Here is a 21,540-nt window from a genome sequence, read left to right on the forward strand (position 1 = left end):
GGGACAGAGGCCTCTGGCACAGTGGCTGTGTTGGGGGAACGTGCGCTGGCACTCGGACGGTGCACGCAACCTACGCCTGCCTATGGGCAGGCGTAAATAAGAAAACAAAGGTAGGAGGGGGATTTAGGTAGGGCTGGGGGGCAGGTTAGATAAGGGAAGGGAGGAGGGAATGGGGAAAGCCATGGGGCTCCCCTAGAGCTCAGCGCACGCAAGGTGCACAAGTGTGCACCCCCTTGCGCGTGCCGCCCCTGGATTTTATAACATGCGCGCGGCTTGACAATACCCTCTCCTTCCAGCCACAGATTAAGCAAGTCATCTCACATAGTTTCTACAGAATACGAGTGCTTTCTGGTCTTAAAAAACTGTTACATCCTCCTGAGTTCCGCACAGTGCTTCAAGCGTTGATCTCTCCCATTCTTGACTACTGTAACAGCTTATACATAGGCTTACCTAACATCACCATTCGCCCCCTTCAGATACTTCTGAACTCAGCTGCCCGCGTTCTAGCAGACCTGAAGCACCAGGATCATATCACCACCACGCTGATAGATCTTCATTGGCTCCCCATCGCAGAGCGTATCAAATACAAATTAGGTATGCTAACTTTCAAACTTCTTAACGACCACTCATGTCACTGGGCAAATGCTATTCTGAATTCTATCAACCTACTCGACTATGTTCCTCTCAACGAGGCCTTCTAGAAATTCCATCTCCAAAAACAGCTTGTCTCCACATCACTCGCAAATGTGCATTTTCAGTGGCAGGACCAACCCTCTAGAATTCATTTCCAGTAGATATCAGGCAGTGCAATTCTCTTAAGACCTTCTGAAAACGAATTAAAACCTTCCTTTTTAAATTAGCTTTTTTTTTTAGTCAAGTTTTATTTTGTCTGGTTTTATTTATTATTTATTGCTCCCAATACTGTTTTTATTTTTATGAAGTTTAAATTTGATTGTATTATTTTATGATTATTTGTTATTTGCCTTTTATGATATGTTGAAATTGTTTTATGAATGTTGTCTTGTACATCACCTAGGCCTTTTAGGCGATTCATAAATTCTGAATAAATGTAAATGTAAAATATAGCTCTTTAAAGTATTTTTTCTCATTTTGCAAATTCTGTTACTTTTTTCTCTAAGTACACTGATGGAGTCTCACTTATGCCTTCTATCTGCTGGAATGCTTGTCCAAGTTTAAGGATAGAGACAGATTCTGCCTGTTCACTGTTGTACTTTAGCACTTTTTTTTAGGTCTGTTGATATTAACTCTGTACATGCAAAAAACTAAAGGTGGCATGGGCCTTATAGATTACAAATATAATCTCATCATACATTGGTTCTTATAGATTACCTGGTGGTCATGGAGGAGATTTCTTGTTCTTATATTCAATTTTCCAAGATCTTTATGGGGCCAGTCTATGATAACAAAGCCAAAAGAGTGTGTGGGAAATGCAAACTAATTTAAAGCTTATATTGTACTTTGTTCTGTTAAAGTGCTTTTCAATATCAGTTTCAATCTCCTGTAGTACTCTTTACTGATCTTTTCTCTCAGTGATTTATGCTTCATTGTTGCACCTTCCTCTACTTCTAGATATTTATATAACTTTCCTGCTCAAGTTCCTTTATATTGCAGCCATCAGACAGAGAAATATTCCCAGTTCTGTTTAGTTTTCCTCTAGGGAAATTGCCTTAGCACATTTGTCCAGGCCAAATATCATCCTGCTGTTATGTAAGCTCTTCACTACTCAATAGTTGTTCCACTAAATGGCCATTATATGAAGTGTCGAGCTTCAAATCATTTACAAATAGTAAATGAGATGTTACCTGTGGATCATTAACATCTCTAGGATGGAAGCTAAATCCTTAGCCCAAGGAGTTAAATAGAGTACGCAGTAGACAACACAAGAATGGTGACAGTGAATCTCGATGAAATATTCTTCTTTGTTTTTTGATATTAGGAATGACAAATTGTCCATCTTCACAATTAAGATGAAGTGTAGTTTGGTCACATTTTCATAGTGAACTTGATATGCTCGATCATACTGGACAATTCGAAATAATTAATTATCCAAGAGTGTGGGATGCTATTTAAAGCTTTCTTATAATCAAGCCATGCTATACTGAGGCATTGATTTTTCTTACAGCTGACTCTGATGCCTCTATTCAACATAAGAACATAAGAAATTGCCATGCTGGGACAGACCAAGGGTCCATCAAGCCCAGCATCCTGTTTCCAACAGAGGCCAAAAACCAGGCCACAAGAACCTGGCAATTACCCAAACACTAAGAAGAACCCATGCTACTGATGCAATTAATAGCAGTGGCTATTCCCTAAGTATAATTGATTAATAGCCATTAATGGACTTCTCCTCCAAGAACTTATCCAAACCTTTTTTGAACCCAGCTACACTAACTGCACTAACTACCTTCTCTGGCAACAAATTCCAGAGCTTTATTGTGCGTTGAGTGAAAAAGAATTTTCTCCGATTAGTCTTAAATGTGCTACTTGCTAACTTCATGGAATGCCCCCTAGTCCTTCTATTATTCGAAAGTGTAAATAACCGAGTCACATCTACTCATTCAAGACCTCTCATGATCTTAAAGACCTCTATCATATCCCCCCTCAGCCGTCTCTTCTCCAAGCTGAACAGCCCTAACCTCTTCAGCCTTTCCTCATAGGGGAGCTGTTCCATCCCCTTTATCATTTTGGTAGCCCTTCTCTGTACCTTCTCCATCACAATTATATCTTTTTTGAGATGCGGCGACCAGAATTGTACACAGTATTCAAGGTGTGGTCTCACCATGTAGTGATATAGAGGCATTATGACATTTTATGTTTTATTAACCATTCCCTTCCTAATAATTCCTAACATTCTATTTGCTTTTTTTGACTGCTGCAGCACACTGAGCCGATGATTTTAAAGTATTATCCACGATGATGCCTAGATCTTTTTCCTGGGTGGTAGCTCCTAACATGGAACCCTAACATCGTGTAACTACAGCAAGGGTTATTTTTCCCTATGTGCATCACCTTGCACTTGTCCACATTAAATTTCATCTGCCATTTGGATGCCCAATCTTCCAGTCTTGCAAGGTCCTCCTGTAATGTATCACAGTCTGCCTGTGATTTAACTACTCTGAATAATTTTGTATCATCCGCAAATTTGATAACCTCACTCGTCGTATTCCTTTCCAGATCATTTATATATATATTGAAAAGCACCGGTCCCAATACAGATCCCTGAGGTACTCCACTGTTTACCCTTTTCCACTGAGAATATTGACCATTTAATCCTACTCTCTGTTTCCTGTCTTTTAACCAGTTTGTAATCCAGTGGTCATTGGCGCCATATGCCCTTCTTTAATTGCCTTTTTGTTCTATCATCATGATGTTGCTACTGATTTCTTACAGCTGGCTCTGATGCCTCTATTCAGCATCCAGTGGTCATTGGCGCCATATGCTCTTCTTTTATTGCCCTTTTGTTCTATCATCATGATGTTGCTACTGATTTCTAACAGCTGGCTCTGATGCCTCTATTCAGCATCCAGTGGTCATTGGCGCCATATGCTCTTCTTTTATTGCCCTTTTGTTCTATCATCATGATGTTGCTACTGATTTCTTACAGCTGGCTCTGATGCCTCTATTCAGCATCCAGTGGTCATTGACTCCATATGCCCTTCTTTAATTGCCCTTTTGTTCTATTATCATGATGTTGCTACTGATTTCTTAGCAGAAAAAGTACGGATCCTTGGAATAATAATGGACCCTGAAATTAATCTAAAACAACACATATCGCTAAAAGTAAAAGAAGGCTACGCTAAACTCTAGTTTCCGCTTGTTCCTTTGGGCTGCCAGCTTAACTGGAGTCAAAGCTGGACTGACAACACCATGAGCCTTCATTCGCAACTACCTGGGGATTTTTTCCATTCCCTCCCAGTTTATTTTATTGCAGGTCTTGCAGCAATGGTCCTCAGCCTGGGGCCATGCACCAGGATTCCTGTTGGAGCCCTGCAATCATGGGCCCCAAATTCTGCCACCTAGGTTTCACCATTGCATAATGACTATGACTCCCTCCTCAAGGGCTGAGTGCTGCTTCTGCCAACCTACAGGTCGAAGGCCGCGGTAGAAAGAGTGCGGACAGTGCCGGGCACACACCTCGTTCCCCGCACGCACAGTTCTCTTCACCTACCGCTCGATACTCTATGTAAATTACTTGCAAATGCAAGCCGCGTCTGCGAAGCGTTAGGCGAAGGTTAGGCCCACGCAAGCCATTTCACTGTACAGGCGCTTAATACAGCGCCTATACAGTATCCTGGGTGCGCTGGTACCTGTCATTTCAAATGAGATTTGAAATGACAGGTACAGGAAGTGGATGGTTCCCCCCCTCCCGAAGCAAGGCGCAGGGCGAAAGTTTAAAACAAAAGGGAATAAAGTGTTATATATATATATACATATACCTTGTCACTTTCCGAATCCCCCATCTCCACACGGGCGTGCGGTCATCGAGGCGGCGGCGGGAGCTGGCGGGCTGCTGGGCGCCCGTTCATCCAGGCGGCGGCGGCAGGAGCCGGTGGGGGCGCGTTTGATCCAGGCGGCAGCGGGAGCGGGCGGGTGGGCGCGCGTTTGATCCAGGCGGCGGCGGCAGGAGCCGGTGGGGGCGCGTTTGATCCAGGCGGTGGCGGGAGCGGGCGCGTGTTTGATCCAGGCGGTGGCGGGAGCCGGCAGGCGGGTGGGGCGCGTTTTGATCCAGGCGGCGGCGGGAGCGGGCGGGTGGGCGCGCGTTTGATCCAGGCGGCGGCAGGAGCCGGTGGGGGCGCGTTTGATCCAGGCGGCGGCGGGAGCGGGCGCGTGTTTGATCCAGGCGGCGGCGGGAGCCGGCAGGCGGGTGGGCGCGCGTTTGATCCAGGCGGCGGGAGCCGGCGGGCGGGTGGGCGCGCGTTTGATCCAGGCGGCGGGAGCCGGCAGGCGGGTGGGCGCGCGTTTGATCCAGGCGGGCGGGTGGGCGCGTCGTTTGATCCAGGGCGGCGGGAGCCGGCGGAGGCGGGTGGGCGCAAGTTTGATACAGGCGGCAGCGGGAGCGGGCGGGCGTTTGATCCAGGCGGCAGCGGGAGCGGCGGGCGTTGATCCAGGCGGCGGCGGGAGTGCATTCATCCAGGTGGCGGGAAGCCGGCGGCGAAAAGCAGAGACCTTAAGTGGGAACCTGAGCCAGACCTCCTCTGTTTAGGATCATACAACATAGCCACCAAGCTCATTCATAAAAAAATGTTAAGGGGGTCTAGAATGAGGAAATACAGAATATATAGGAAGAGAGGAGAGACTGTTACACTCTTCCTGTTCTAGAACACAGAAACGTGATGGCAAGGAAAGATCAAGCAGCCTTCCAACTCACATCAACTCTCAGCTTTATGAACCCTACCACTCCCTCAGAGATCCTGTGTTTCTCTCACACTTTCTTGAATTCAGATAGTATCTTTATCTCCACTCTTTCATGCATCTACTACTCTCTCTGTAAAGAAATATTTCTTAGATTTCTCCCGAGTCTACTCCCTTTCACCGTCTGCCATGACCCCTCATTCTAGAGCCTCTTTTCATTGAAAGATACTCACATCCCATGAATAGAAATCGTGGAAGTATTTAAATATATCTATCATATTTCCCCTATCCCGCCTTTCCTCTAGGGTATACATGTTTATATCTTTAAATCTGTCCTCATATGTTTAGAAACCATGACCACTAATCATTCTAGTAGTTTCTCCTGGACGGATTCAAGCTGCTCTTATATTGTTTGGAAAGTGGGGTCTCCAGAACTGTACACAGTATTGCAAATAAGGTCTTACCAAGGACTTGTTAGAGGGGGAATATCACCTCCCTTTTTCTGCTGACCAGTCCTCTCCCTATGCAGTCAAGCAGCTTTCTGGCTTCTACCATCACTTTATGCACTGTTGGTCACATCTTAAGATCATCAGATATGATCACCACAAATCCCACTCAGTTTCATGCATAGAAGAATTTCACCCCACTAGCCTGTATTGCTCCCATGGGTTTTTGCAGTTCAAATGTATTACTCTGTATTTTGTAGCATTAAATCTTAGCTGCTAGACTCTAGACCAATCATCAAGCTTTGCTAGATCCCATCTCATGTTTTACAGACCTTCCTGAGTGTCTACCTTGTTGCAGATTTCAAGGTGTGAATGATACGGAGTAAAGTGGTTTAATTTCTTGGAGAAGGCTGCATGTGTTTATAATATAGCCTCTAAATATCACTCCGCAGGGCAGCAATAAATAGTCCATTGTGCATAAGCAAAACTTTCTCTAACACTGGCTAGTCTATTAGCTAGTGGCATTGAAAATATTTTACACCACAACAGTATCTGTACTGCCAATTTTTTAATAGAATTGCAGGATTTCTTGCACAGCTCCCAGTAAACATGGGTAAAATTATACTCTGCCAGATTAGGCAAGAATTATTCTTGTCCTTTTCGACCAGCTGATTGCCCCAACTAGTGCAGAGTACATACTGAAACTGGAAATATGAGACTTTTATATACAAATTATAGATACATAGTAATAATATATCTATGTGAAAAAACATTGTACTTGACACTATACTCAATTAAAGCAATTATAGACCTACTGAGCTCTCTCTTCTCATTTTGTGGCTTGCAGTGAATTTGTGTGCATGCATGCATTGGTAAAGTGAGACCTGGTTGGACATGGAGGCTGAATTTTAAGGCTGCACTAGCAGGACGGGACATAATTTCTTACTGACATCACCCAATTATGAATGATGGAGGAAAGTAAAAAACTGATTTGTCAGAGAAAATATTGTGATTCATGATACACTAACAAGGGATAAGGAAAACACTAATCATAATGTTTTCAAATATATCAAAAGCAGAAGCCTGTGTCTCTGCAAGTGTAGACTTGTTGAAAATATGTATATTTTATAGTGCCTCACAAGCAACAAATATTTAGGACATGCGGGTTATAACATTTTAAATAAACCAGTCCTCCCTGCCGCCTTCATATACATTTCTACAAGTTTTTACTCTCAGCACGTAGCCACCATCCACAGCCTCTCCAAATCCCAATCTCATAACCTCTCTCTCTCTCTCTCTCATTCCTTCTCCAAATGGCCCTCTCTTCCCAATCTATCTCCCTTTCTTTTACTCTGGCTTATCACCCCTCTCGCACTTGCTATTCATCTCTTCTTCCCAAGACTTTCCTAATCTCTTACCCCACCATGTTTCATTCCCTCTCAACCTTCAACTCAGTCCCTCACCCCCCTCCCTTTTGAAAGCTGTCTCTTACTCTATGACCTCCCACCCTCTCTCCAAGTCAGGGTCTCCTAACAGAACTGTAAGATTTCACCGGCAGAATTCAGTGCATTTGTTTATAAAAATGAAAGTTTATTTCTACAGTGAAATTTGTAACATCAGCTGGGGAAAGACAAAAGCCAGTGAAGCTTCACTCCACATCCATAGGGAGTTTGCATTCTTCAAACAGTATTTCGTCTATTTTCACATCATTCTCTGCAGCAGGCACATGGTCGCAGAGCTGCTCTGCAAAGGCCAGAGCTATAGTGTATGGTCGCCCTGTGGGGTGCTGCCAGCAGCGCTGCAGGTACCGGTCATAGTAACCCTTCCCGCGGCCCAGTCTGTTCCCGTGTTTATCAAAGGCCAGGCCTGGCACCAGCATGAGATCTAGCCCTCCTGAGGAAAAATCAACACCAACAAAGAACAGTTAGGAAAGGGATACAAGAGGCAGCTTTCCCCTCAGAAAATAAAAATCAGAAACTGTCTCCAAGTTATTTAGCAATGAATAAACATCTTTCAGACCTGCGTGTCGCAGCTTTCCCTACTACATCGTACTTGCATTCCAGGCACAAACTAAGCAAGACGAGATGCATGGGCAAACACGGAAGGTACAGATAAATGGGGGAGTGCTAAGGTGAAGGCAATAGAAGTTGCTAGACCATTCAGATAGTGTAGCTTGTGCAGCTTTGACAATGTTTTAAGATGTATTTTTTGTGTTTTTATAATTGTATGTAATTACTACATTTGTTTTATTATATATTTGAATGATTTTGGAATGACAGATATAAGATAAACAGGATAGATGGGTGCAAAGGAGCCAGGGCACAGAAAGGTTGAGTGTTGAGGAAGCCAGGGCAGACGGCAGGCGTGAGCACATTTCAAGCCGTGGGAGAATTCCATCCGCTCTGTGACGAGGGAGTCAGATCCCAGCCTGCGGCGGCAGCTACAGCAGGTCACCTGTCGGGCCAGAATGACCGTCTACAGCCTACTGGAGGGAGGAGGAATTCAGACTCCACCTACGACTCTAGGGTCCGCTCCCCTTTCCCCCAGGACTCACCTGCACATCTTTCCAAGCGCCATGTTCAAACTGCAATGCAGAAAGCTTTCTGAATCTGAAAGTGATAACCTAGGAAGCATGGGTGTTATAGCCAGGGATGGAAACCGATTTAGAAACTTGTATGCCAGCAAAGAATTTTTAAGACCCAAGGAAACCTTTTATGCTTTGATGTATTTTGTGCCTATTTTACTCATTTTTCCCTTCTTTTGACTCTTTGCTATCCTTTCTCTGGCTCTTTATCTTCCTGGGTAGGTGACAAAGTTTGCCCAGGGGTTGATTATAGTAAAGGAACAGCAGGCAGTGCATTCAGACTTCTTCACTTTTTCCACATTTTTAGACCTGGTCCTTAGTGGAAGACAGGGTTTGGTGCAAGAGGTAACAGTGCTGGAGTCACTTGGCAATAGTGATCACAGCATCATCAAATTCAACTTAACTGGAGGGAGGACACTGAAGAAATCTACTGCAACAGCATTTAACTTTCAAAAATGTTGATAAAATGAGGAAAATGGTTAGCAAAAAACAGAGAGGCAACTGCAAATGTTAAGAGTTTAGCTCAGCATGGATGTTGTTTAAAAACACATCATGGAAGCCCAGGACAAGGTCGACTCCATGCATTAGAAAAGGTGGAAGGAAGGCTAAATGACCAGTGGCATGGTTGAAAGGTGACGTGAGAGAGGCTATAATATCTAAAAGAACATCTTTCAAGGAAATGGAAAAGGGATCTGAATGAAGAAAACAACATAAGCCCTAGCAAGTCAGATGCAAAGCATTGATAGAGAGAATTTGAAAAGATGCAAAAACTCATAATAAAAACTCGTTTGAGGTCCTGGCCTTTTGGCTTTGGTTCAGTTTGAAAATGTTTCCAACCCTTGTTTAAAAAGTGTGATTGCTTGCTAAGATTTCCAGGAAATGGATGCGGGATAGAAGTGGTTCGTGGGGTCTGCTGTTTTTTGACGTGCTTCTCACACCTGCTACAGCAGGAACGCCATGAAGTAATGGCGATCACAACTTGGGGAGGGGAGGGGATACATAAAGTCATGGTTAGGATGGATGCTTTCCTCGTATATATGTACAATGGTACAGGATGTCCAGTTCTGTCATTACTGTGCAATCAGTATGGGGGAGAGGGCGACAGAAGAGGCTTGCTAGACAGGGGAGCTCACAGGGCACACTTGACCACAACTTAATCCACATACAAAATGGCACTTAAATTTATTTCTCTTAATGTAAGGCCTTAATGTCCACGAAAACGTCATCTATTACGGCAGGATGTACATAATTCTGGAGCTGGGTAATTTTGTTTACAGGAAACACACTTGAGGAGACTGTATGAACATCAGATGGCGTGGCCAATGTTTGCCTATAGTTTTTTCTCACCCGCGACTAAAAACATAAATATGCTGGAGTGTGCGCCTTGTTTAAACAAGGATATGATTATATTATCAGGTCACATGTTGCGGATGAGAGTGGCCGATACCTATTGGTTAAATATGAATACAGAGGGGAAATGTTCTCTCTATTGAATATATATGCGCCTAACACTAATCAGCAGGACTTTGATTCATGAGATCATTTACTCACTAAAGAGGGGGGAGGCACCCTCATCACTGTGGGAGATTTTAATTTAACTATTTCTCCACAAGTTGACAACTCAGGAGGAGGTCAAACAGGGTCAGGGAAACCCAAGAAAAAATTAAGATCCCTTATGCGCAAGTGGCACTTGATTGATGTATGGCACCAGAAAAATCAGTTAAACATTATACCTTCTTTTCTACACCACATCAATCGTATTCACAAATTGATTTTTATTTAATAGACAAACTATTACTGGGGAGGGTATTGGGAGCATACATAGAACCTATAACCTGGTCTGATCACGCCCTAATAGGACTAGAGTTAGGAGACACGGGAAAGAGCTTTTGTCCCTGGAAACTGAATGACTCCCTGCTACTTGATGATGAATACTGTAAACCCTTAGGGGAGGAGATACGGCTGTATCTTAACACCAATCAAGGTGATCCTTGGATTATATGGGATTGCCTGAAAGTAGTGGCGAGAGGCCATTTGATCTCACGAGGCTCACACGTCAGAAGAAACAATCACTTTTAGATCATATAACTAGACTGTCTGAGTCTCATAGGAAAACCTTAGCTGAGTCCACATATGCACAACTACAGAAAGCTAGGGAAGAGCTGCAAAGTGTAGCGGATGCAGAAATAAGGGCCAAACTGTTTCTACTGACTCAAGAAAAATTCGAATGGGGGAACAGATCGGGGAGACTACTAGCTAGATACCTGAAAACCCTACAGACACGGTCTCAGATCACTGAAATTTGAGGGCCTGCCGGGAACTTGCTCACCTCCCCTCCGGACATTCGACAGCGATTTCAACAATTTTATGGGGAGCTATATGACAATAAGACCTCCATTAGTGAAGAGCAGATTGCAGCCTATTTGCATAATTTAGCTTTACCCCAACTCACCGAGAAAGAGCGGGAGATTTCACAGGATGAAATTGATGAGGCCATTAAAGGCCTTAAACCCAATAAAGTAAGAGGTCTCGATGGCTACACTTCAGTATTTTATAAAAAGCTAGCCCCGGTTATAAGGACACCGCTGCAGAATTATTTTAATTATTTGAGAGCAGGGAATCCTCTGGGAGTGGGCAACAATACGGTCGGTATCACCATCCTAGGTAAACCGGGAAGGGATTTATCAAATTGTGGGACTTATAGACCAATCTCCATCATCAATATTGATTTAAAGTTAATGGCTAAAATTATGGTGACGCGCCTCAATCATATTATGGCTCGCTTAGTACACACAGATCAAGCGGGCTTTATCCCTGGCAGGATGGCTGCCGACAACATTCGGAAAATCATAGACCTGATTTGGTGGGCACGAGAGCAGGACATCCCCATGATCCTGCTATCCATAGACGTGGAGAGGGCCTTCGATAAGGTCCATCGGCCATTTTTATTTTGCAAACTTCGGAAGCTACATTTTGGACCTAACTTTTAAGATGCTTGCAACAACTATAAACTGACCCCAGAGCCCGTGTAAAGGTAAATGGCACATACTCGGAGGCCTTTCCGATTAAAAGGGGGACGAAGCAGGGATGCCCCGTCTCCCCTTCTATTTGCATTGTTTTTAGAGCCCCTAGCTATTAAAGTACAGACCAATCTTCAGATTCACAGTGTAAAACTTAATGAGACTGAATACAAAATGCCCATGTTTGCTGACGACGTCCTGTTCTCCCTCACGAGTCCGCCACAATCCCTAGGGGAAACATTATTAGAATTGCAGACCTTTAGTAAAAAGTGTCGGACTTTAAATTAAACATATCAGCTCCTGATACGGACTTACCTAATTCAAAGATTAAGTTTGCCTTCCAGTGGGCCACTAAGAAGATTAAATACTTAGGGGTTTATATAAGCAAAGATCCCAATGAGCTGTACCATCTAAACTACCCACCGCTTATCTCAAAACTTTTCCAAGACCTGGACCGCTGGTCTGGTCTATATCTATCCTGGTTCGGGCGCATATCTTCCATTAAAATGAATGTTCTGCCCCGATTAGGTTAACCTCTTTCAATCATTGCCAATACATCTCTCTAATCAACTTCTAAAGCGATGGCAACAGAAATGTTTCTCTTTCATCTGGCGTCGCAGGCCTGCCGGGGTGTCCCAATTTATCATGTACCGCCCCAGGGTGAGAGGAGGACTGGGGTGCCCAATTTAAGGTGGTACTAAGTGGCAGCCCAATTAAGAGCAATTCTAGATTGGCACCGTAAGGGGGAGCAAAAACAATGGAGTTGCATTGAACAATCCCTGGTGGGTAAAATGCCCCAAAAGGATCTCCTTTGGCTTCCTCGTCAGGCATGGTTCCCATTAACACATTTGCCACTCCCGGTTAAAACTACGCTTGAGATTTGGAAAGCATGGAAGGACTCCTTGGTGGGAGACCAAAAGTTATTTCCATAGCTCCAGCTTACTTGCTAACGCTCTCCTCCATAATAGGGAACAGTTGACCTCTTTTAACTCCTGGGCAACGAAGGGAATCCAGGTTTTGGGGCAACTTTGGTCCCAAGGAGCAATGATCCCATTCCCCCAGTTGCAGGAGCAACACAACTACCTCCAATGGATGTATTTCCTTATCTTCAAGTTCGCCACTTTTTTCAGATGGAGAAAGTGGACCCTGAACTGGAGAGGGGTAAAGCACAGCTCGAGCATTGGTGCGACAGCGCAGATTCACTGAAGAAAGCCACGGCTATTACTAGCAACGGTAACATGGAATAGACTTACTTTTTGGGTAATTGCCAGGTTTTTATGGCCTGGATTGGCTCCAAAGCTTGTTCCCCTGCGACCCGATCTCCCGGCGTCAGTGGGGGGGACAGCGGCGAAAAAGCTCCCAATCCTGGGCTGCAATGATTCCAGAGGAGTGGAGGAACTCTCTCCACCCCTCACCTGCGCTTTCCGTTTGGTGTGAGGCATACGGGTAATGTGGAAAAGTATCAGGAGCTCCTCACACCACAACCATTCAGGTCGCCGTCTTGGAAAGCTCTCCCTCCAATACATGTTTTTATGGGCGACATAATGCTCCTGGTTAGGGTTGTGTGGCAGGGAGCTAACACCCCCACCTCTTACTCCCACACTGTACAGGGTCTCAATTTCAGCCAAAAGGCCAGAAGGGAAAATACTCCTCTCATGCCTCTGATCTTGCATGCCTCTAAGCCAGAAAGAGGTTATCAAGTGATGCCTGGTGACTCATGACAGGTTAAAATTGGTAGGGACCACCTATAAGCTCAGCGAAGGATTCTGCTCATTTAACTTGCCATAAAGGTATTTTGGGTTTTAGTCAGAGTTAAAGTTTCACTGGAAAACCTAACATTCAGGCTATGATGTTCAAAAACGCACTCACTCACCCCACCAGCAATCTAGCCATTAGGCAATAGCTAGCTCTCTGTATCCCCACAGGAAAGTCTCTCCCATGGGCTAGCAGTTTTCTCCTTCCAAATAGCATCTGGTACAGACCCCTACATTCTCTCTTCCCACCCAGCTCCAATCTCTCCCCTATGTACCTGTACATAAGGCCTCCTCTCTTGCATCCTCTACTGCAGGTTGACGGATGTTCCAGGAGGTAAGTGGCAGAGAATCGACCTCCTCTGCAGAGTCCAGCCTCACCATATCCATGTGATCACTTGAGGGCTTGTAACGTGGGATAAAACACGTCTTCCCACACTGGAAAATATCTTTAATAATTTTGTCTGTTAAGACTTCTTCATTCTCCATGCTCAAAAAGACCGCGACCCTCTCTGCTTGCAGATACTTAGAATGTTCAGTCACCTGCAGAGGCAACGCAATCAAAATCCATTTATAAACTGCTTTGCTGGTCTTAGAACAAAATGAGCAAAACACTCTGCAATTAAAATTATACATGAACATAACAGAAACAAGAGATAAGACATTTCTTAAATTGTGTCTAAAGATACATGCTTGACATTACACAGAAGTGAGAAAATACTAAGGACAAAGATCTTTGAACACAATGTAGAAAAAGGCAACAGAAAGAGACCACCCGGCCCATCCAGTCTGCTCAATTATTCTGTCCACACTGCAAGGATATATCCCAGCTGCTGGCCATGACCACCTACAAAATGTGTCACTATCCAGAAGTCTTTTGTCATCTTCCTTAGTACTCCATCTTCCTAGAAGGTGGACATACAAGATCGTCTCTTAGTTTCCTCCTGCACCCATCTTTCTCATGTCTAACCTCAAAGCTCTGTATCCCTCGGTCGGTACACCAAGCCTCAAACACTTTCCAAACCCGAACATAGGAGAGGGAGGTAGACTTCCACCTAGACTGCAAAGGTGTAGCGATCACTGGCTCTGGGTATCCTCTCCGCCTCAAGCAACGCCTCTCAAAAGCCAAGCCGCTAGACAAAAGTGATCTGCCTGGTCGGAAAATATGAGACCCTGACGGAGAAGATCTGGAAGATGACTGAGGCGCAGTGGACCGTCCACAGCTAGATTGACGAGATCTGCGAACCATGGTAGACATGGCCACTCTGGAGCTACTAGGATCACCTTCCCGGGATGCTTCTCTATGTGGCACAACACCTTGCCCACTAGAGGCCACAGAGGGAAAACAAAGCAGGATTCCCCCGAGGCCAAGGCACTACCAGAGCGTCGACCCCCTCGGCCCCGTACGCCCTCCTGCAGCTGAAAAACCGCTTTCGCATTGAGCCGAGTCACCATCAAATCAACGTGAGGACAACCCCACCTCTTGCGGATGAGCTGCATTGCTGACTCCGCCAATTCCCACTCACCTGGATCTAAGCTTGGCGACTGAGAAAATCAGCCTGGATGTTGTCAACGCCCGCGATGTGAGACGTAGATAACTGAACCTTGTACAGTTCCGCCCAGAGAAAGACGTGTAGAGTCATGCATCTGGAGTGCGGTAATCCAAAGGAACTGTATGTGCTAGGGGGTGAAGGGCTGTGTATGGAACAAAAGAGGGACCTTGGGGTCATAGTATCTAGCGATCTGAAGATGGGAAGGCAGTTTGACAAGGCGATAGCTAAACCCAGACGAATGCTGGGCTGCATAGAAAGAGAAATATCTAGCAAGAAAAAAAGAAGTGACAATTCCCTTGTACAAGTCCTTGGTGAGGCCCAACCTGGAGTACTGTGTTTGGTTCTGGAGTCCGTATCTCAAGGGAGACAGCGATAGGATGAAGGCAGTTCAGAGAAAGGTGACCAGAATGGTGGGAGGTCTCCATCATATAACCTACGAAGACAGTCTGAAGGCCCTAAATATGTATACCCTGGAAGAGAGGGGACATGATACAGACCTTCAGACAGATGAAAGGCATAAATGATGCACAACTAAAAACTAACCTCTTCTACCTGAAAGATATAAGGAGAACAAAGGATCAGGATATAAAACTCCAGGGAGGAAAACAAACTGAATGTGAGAAAATATTTCTTCACAGAGAGGGTGGTGGACGCCTGGAATGCCCTTCCAGAGGAGATGGTGAAGAAGGCGGCAGTGAGAGACTTCAAGAGGGCATGGGATAAATTCTGTGGATCCCTAATGAGCTAAATCTAAGAGCCATAGGGGTTAGCAGTAACAATTGGGAGCTAAATTCAAGATTCACGGGAGTTAGCAGAACAATTACATGACACTTGCCGAGAATGTCTGGTAAACATAAAACTCAAAACAATTACATAATATACAACATCCTAGGAATACTACCTCCTTCAACAGAACGGGGGGAAGGAATTAGAACCCTAGTGACCAAAAAAAAAAAACAACAAATGGGCACAGAGTAAAGGTTTGTGAATCCAATTCAAAATAAGATTCCTGGGCAGACTGGATGGGCCTTATGGTCTTTTTCTAAAACAAACCATTTAATCCTACTCTGTTTTCTGTCTTTCAATCAATTTGCAATTCACAAAGGGAATGGCCACCTATCCCATGACTTTTTAGTTTTCTTAGAAGCCTCTCATGAGGGACTTTGTCAAATGGCTTCTGAAAATCCAAATACACTACATCTACCGGTTCACCTTTATCCACATGTTTATTAACTCCTTCAAAAAAATATAACATTCACCCCTTCATAACTGTTTCTACTTGCCCCTTCATCTTCCAACCTCTGATGCACCCTCTTTCCCCCACCCCCCTATAATCCCCTTCTATTCCTTGCACCTCCAAGCACACTCTCCTCTCCCTCACTGCCTAAGGAATATTCTTTCCCTCCCAGAAATTCCCAGCACCCTGCCCCTACTAGGGATCCTGTGTTCCCCCCACACACACACCTGGTGACTTGGGGAAATTTCCAAGTACTGGCTACTCCCCCCCATTCCCTACATGCAGAAGGGAATGGGAAGGAAGAGGCTGGAGCAGGAAGCAAAGGGCTGTTCTCAGCTGAATAAGATCACAAAAAGCAAATGCTGACCAGGGACAATATAAATAAGCACTAGAACCTGGGAATTGTCCTTGTCATTGCTCTCCTGTACCCTATATCTTACTGATATCACTATTTTGAAAATGTTTTCCCTTTTAACCACTTTATGGATCACTTTGGAAATACATGTAAAAGCTGTCATGCCCATAAAGTTTCCTGAATCCGAGATTGTTACACGAGACGAGAGCAACCATGCCTAGAGAGGGGAGCAGTGTGCTGAGGTCAGGGGAGAGAACACCGAGGATTGAGAGGAAGAGAAAGGTGCGTGCTGCAAGCCGGGGGCTTGAACAGTTCCCAAGGGGGCACACTGGCTGCCCAACCAGGGAAGAAAAAAAGGGCTAGGCTCAGTGCCATGAAGGCACTGCAAGCTCAAGAGGGAAGGAGTTGCCAGAACATAGCGATATCATTCAGGCCGATACAGAAAGACCTGCGGGAGAGCCGGCGAGCGCCCACTCTCCCGGGTGCGCGATTCAGTAAAACAAATAAATATGTAAATGAGGGCCTGCGGTAAAAGGAGGCGCTAGGGACACCAGCGCGTCCCTAGCGCCTCCTTTTTGACAGAAGTGGCAGCTGTCAGCGGGTTTGACAGCCGATGCTCATTTTTCCAACCTTGGTTCTCGAGCCCCGCTGACAGCCACGGGTTTCGGAAAATGGACGCCGGCAAAATTGAGCGTCCGTCTTCCAACCCACGGGCAGATTTAAAATTTTTTTTTCTTTTGGGGCCTCCGACTTAATATCGTTATGTTATTAAGTGGGAGGGTGCACAGAAAAGCAGTTTTTTTCTGCTTTTCTGTGCACTTCCCCGGTGCTGGCCAAAATTAAAATGTGCAGCTTTGCTGTACATTTTACTTTCCGGATCGCGCAGGAATAACTAATAGGGCCATCAATATGCATTTGCATGTTGCGGGTGCTATTAGTTTCAGGGGGGGTTGGCCGCGCGTTTTTGACGCACTATTACCCCTTACTGTATAAGGGGTAAAAATAGGGCGTCGAAAATGCACGGCCAAACGCGGGCTAACAATGAGCTCCGCCGGAGTGCACTGTACTGATTCGGCCCAATTATAAGCAAGCCATGGCACAGCCATGAAAGGAGTTGTTTCCGCTGTGGTGGGGCCTGGAAGGGGGGGACGACGACGACTGGAAAGAATCGCTCAGTCTGTGGCAAAACTGAACTTGAGAGGGTCACTGCAGTGTTATACACGCCAAGAAGACCTGCCACCCTCATCCTCTGTCTGGGAGGATTTCCCCACCCAAGCAGAGAGATCACAGCCATTGCCCGTGCGGGGGGTACGGGTTGGGCAAAAATACCAGAGAGGGAGGAGGTGAGGAAGAATAAAAGGAAAACAATGTTAAATGAGCATAGCAAACTATGAGAAAATAAAGATGAGCAAACTGAGAAAAATGTAAAGATAGAGAAAAAAAGGAACAAAAAAAGCAGTAAAACAGCAAAAAAAAAAATAAAAAAAAAATTTTGGGCTAGATGGGATAGATTTTTTTCTCCTCTCCTAAAAATGTTTGGTTGGCAGGTAAGTTTTTTGAGAAACTGTCTAGCTTTTACCACTGTGGTGTGTGGCCTCTACGTCTGAGGATGGCAAGAACGTGCGTGTGCGCGCCCTGTGCCTGTGATGTGGTCTGCCTGCCTGCTTCTCTCTACCTGAGGGTGGTGAGGAGTGTGTGTCTCAGGGTCTGTGTGGGTGCTCTGTCTCTGAGGGTGGTGAGGAGTGTGCGTCTCAGGGTCTGTGTGGGTGCTCTGTCTCCGAGGGTGGTGAGGAGTGTGCGTCTCAGGGTCTGTGCGGATGCTCTGTCCCTGTCTCTGAGGGTGGTGAGGAGTGTGCATCTCAGGGTCTGTGTGGGTGCTCTGTCTCTGAGGGTGGTGAGGAGTGTGCGTCTCAGGGTCTGTGTGGGTGCTCTGTCTCCGAGGGTGGTGAGAAGTGTGCGTCTCAGGGTCTGTGCGGGTGCTCTGTCCCTGTCTCTGAGGGTGGTGAGGAGTGTGCATCTCAGGGTCTGTGCAGGTGCTCTGTCCCTGTCTCTGAGGGTGGTGAGGAGTGTGCGTCTCAGGGTCTGTGCGGGTGCTCTGTCACTGTCTCTGAGGGTGGTGAGGAGTGTGCGTCTCAGGGTCCGTGCGGGTGCTCTGTCCCTGTCTCTGAGGGTGCTGAGGAGTGTGCGTCTCAGGGTCTGTGCGGATGCTCTGTCCCTGTGCCTGAGGGTGGTGAGGAGTGTGCGTCTCAGGGTCTGTGTGGGTGCTCTGTCCCTGTGCCTGAGGGTGGTGAGGAGTGTGCGTCTCAGGGTCTGTGTGGGTGCTCTGTCTCTGAGGGTGGTGAGGAGTGTGCATCTCAGGGTCTGTGCGGATGCTCTGTCCCTGTCTCTGAGGGTGGTGAGGAGTGTGCATCTCAGGGTCTGTGCGGATGCTCTGTCCCTGTGCCTGAGGGTGGTGAGGGGTGTGCGTCTCAGGGTCTGTGCGGGTGCTCTGTCCCTGTCTCTGAGGGTGGTGAGGAGTGTGCGTCTCAGGGTCTGTGTGGGTGCGCTGTCCCTCTGAGGGTGGTGAGGAGTGTGCGTCTCAGGGTCTGTGCGGGTGCGCTGTCCCTGTCTCTGAGGGTGGTGAGGAGTGTGCGTCTCAGGGTCTGTGCGGGTGCGCTGTCCCTCTGAGGGTGGTGAGGAGTGGTGCGACTCAGGGTCTGTGTGGGTGCTCTGTCTCTGAGGGTGGTGAGGAGTGTGCGTCTCAGGGTCTGTGTGGGTGCTCTGTCTCTGAGGGTGGTGAGGAGTGTGCGTCTCAGGGTCTGTGGGGGTGCTCTGTCTCTGAGGGTGGTGAGGAGTGTGCGTCTCAGGGTCTGTGCGGATGCTCTGTCCCTGTGCCTGAGGGTGGTGAGGAGTGTGCGTCTCAGGGTCTGTGCGGATGCTCTGTCCCTGTGCCTGAGGGTGGTGAGGAGTGTGCGTCTCAGGGTCTGTGTGGGTGCTCTGTCTCTGAGGGTGGTGAGGAGTGTGCATCTCAGGGTCTGTGTGGGTGCTCTGTCCCTGTGCCTGAGGGTGGTGAGGGGTGTGCGTCTCAGGGTCTGTGCAGGTGCTCTGTCCCTGTCTCTGAGGGTGGTGAGGGGTGTGCGTCTCAGGGTCTGTGCGGGTGCGCTGTCCCTGTCTCTGAGGGTGGTGAGGAGAGTGCGTCTCAGGGTCTGTGCGGGTGCGCTGTCCCTCTGAGGGTGGTGAGGAGTGTGCGACTCAGGGTCTGTGTGGGTGCTCTGTCTCTGAGGGTGGTGAGGAGTGTGCGTCTCAGGGTCTGTGTGGGTGCTCTGTCTCTGAGGGTGGTGAGGAGTGTGCGTCTCAGGGTCTGTGGGGGTGCTCTGTCTCTGAGGGTGGTGAGGAGTGTGCGTCTCAGGGTCTGTGTGGGTGCTCTGTCTCTGAGGGTGGTGAGTGTACGTCTCAGGGTCTGTGCGGGTGCTCTGTCCCTGTCTCTGAGGCATGTGCATGTGCTCTGTGTCTCTGCATGTGATGTGCTCCTTCTGCCTGCGTCTCTGAGGCTGGCGTGTCTTGTTTTTCTCTCAGATTTGGGATGCTGTCTCCCTCTCTGGGTGGGTTTCTCTCTTGCTAGGTATAGGACTGTGCGCCCCTGAGTGTATGCAACAGCTTGTTTTTCAACATTTTGAAGAGAAACAAAATGGGAAGGTTGAGCCAGGAGCTGGCAGCATGGCTGTCAGGGGAAATCCCTTCCTGTGTATATAGGAATTCATCTTGGGAGGGGTCCCAACCAATTGCATTGAATTGGGGGGGGGGGGGGGGGGCACAGCTCAAAGGCTTCCCTGGCCCTGCCGCACCTCACCAGCCTGTCCTACCATTCCCACTGCTGCGCCGCAGGCTCTTCCCCAAAGCTTCCAGACCCGACTTCCCATATTCTGCCGTTTTTCACAGCAAGTTGAACTCAAACATTTGAGCTGCTACGGGCCTCACTCTTTCGTGTGGACGCCTCAAGTTCCCGTATGGGAGCCTCGGCACGCGCGCCGCTTCTGCACCGTAACCTCCTCGTCAGCCTTTAATGAGCCTGCGCCCCCGGCCTCCACGCACTTTCCGTGTAAGCGCCTCCGACTGCCGCCGCTTCTCCTCCGCGCTCAGCGCCGCCACGCGCCGCTTCACCTCAGCCCTCAGCGCGCGTTTCAGCAACGGAAGCGACGCCATAACTGCGCCACCCGGTCACCCGCTCCACTCCGTACCCGCGCCCAGCTCCTCCCCCTGGCTGCTATCAACCCTTCTATCTCCGATTCTATCCCCGCCCCCCAGCTCCTCCCCCTGGCTGCTATCCCCGCGCCCAGCTCCTCTCCCATGGCGCTGGCTGATGATGTCACATCCTCCGTGGTATATAAGGAAGTTTCTTGCACCTAGCCAGCACCTTGGCAACAGCTCTCCTGAGTAGTCTGTGGTGATTGTTCCTGCCCTGTGCGTCCTCTCCCTGCCTTCTAGCTCCTTGGTTGTGTCTGCTCCTTCCCCTTCTCTCTTCTGCCCTGCCTGTTTCCTCTCCTGGCCCTCCCTGCTTCTTCAGATTGAGTTCTTGGTTGACCTTGGCCTGACCTCAGATTCTGACACTTCTTGGACGTGACCCCAGCTTTGAACTTGACAAGTTTGCCTGCTGCCTGCCCAGACCCTGATTTGCCTCTCGGATTCTGCCTTCTGCTGCCGGCCCTGACCTTGGTTCATGTCCTGGACTTCCTTGCTTGCCGCCTGTCTCGACCTTTACTTGGACCTGGTCATTCCCTCCTGCCTTGCCCCTGGGACCCACCCGTCCTGTTGTCCATCCGTCTGCACTAAGGGCTCAACTTGCAGGAACGACTGTTGGTATAGACTAAGCTCCAGATAGTCCTACCCAGGCACTTCCGCACATGGTTGGTGTAGGACCCCAAAGGTTGCCCTTGTGGCTGAGTCAACTACACCACCACACAGGGTTGTACAACCATTACACAAAGTCTCTTTCCTGACTGGTGATTCTCCCATGAGATCCCAGCATTCTGTACTGTAGGTGGGATTATTTTTCTCCATGTGCATCGCTTTGAACTTTTCCACACTCATTTGCCATTCAAATGCTCAGACCAGCTGAGGTAGGGATACTGCAGAGGTGACATCTACTTTTTGGGTCCATGTTACCCAGAGTCCAAAGGGAGCCATGGTAGGGCCCAGCAATAGTTTTGCTGAATTAAGAGGAGAATATACAAAGGAAAAAATC

At 47.3% G+C, this 21,540-nt stretch overlaps 1 protein-coding gene across 3 annotated transcripts; it reads right to left on the minus strand.

The window, feature by feature from the left end:
• Positions 1–6,368: 6,368 nt before the first annotated feature.
• LOC115074972 (5-formyltetrahydrofolate cyclo-ligase-like) lies at positions 6,369–20,579 on the minus strand. 3 transcript variants are annotated; one of them, XM_029575007.1, is made up of 3 exons: positions 20,391–20,579; positions 13,453–13,717; positions 6,369–7,712 (listed from the first exon to the last, which is right to left on the minus strand). In XM_029575007.1, exons 1-3 carry the CDS (start codon positions 20,499–20,501, stop codon positions 7,468–7,470), a joined length of 621 nt encoding a protein of 206 aa, XP_029430867.1. In that variant the 5' UTR covers positions 20,502–20,579; the 3' UTR covers positions 6,369–7,467. The 3 variants fall into 3 exon arrangements, with proteins under 3 accessions (XP_029430867.1, XP_029430868.1, XP_029430869.1); XM_029575008.1 differs by having other exon boundaries at positions 20,277–20,533; XM_029575009.1 differs by having other exon boundaries at positions 20,272–20,533.
• Between the last annotated feature and the right edge of the window lie 961 nt (positions 20,580–21,540).

This window comes from Rhinatrema bivittatum, chromosome 13, assembly GCF_901001135.1.
Source record: "Rhinatrema bivittatum chromosome 13, aRhiBiv1.1, whole genome shotgun sequence".
In the NCBI taxonomy this organism is placed as follows: Eukaryota; Metazoa; Chordata; class Amphibia; order Gymnophiona; family Rhinatrematidae; genus Rhinatrema; species Rhinatrema bivittatum.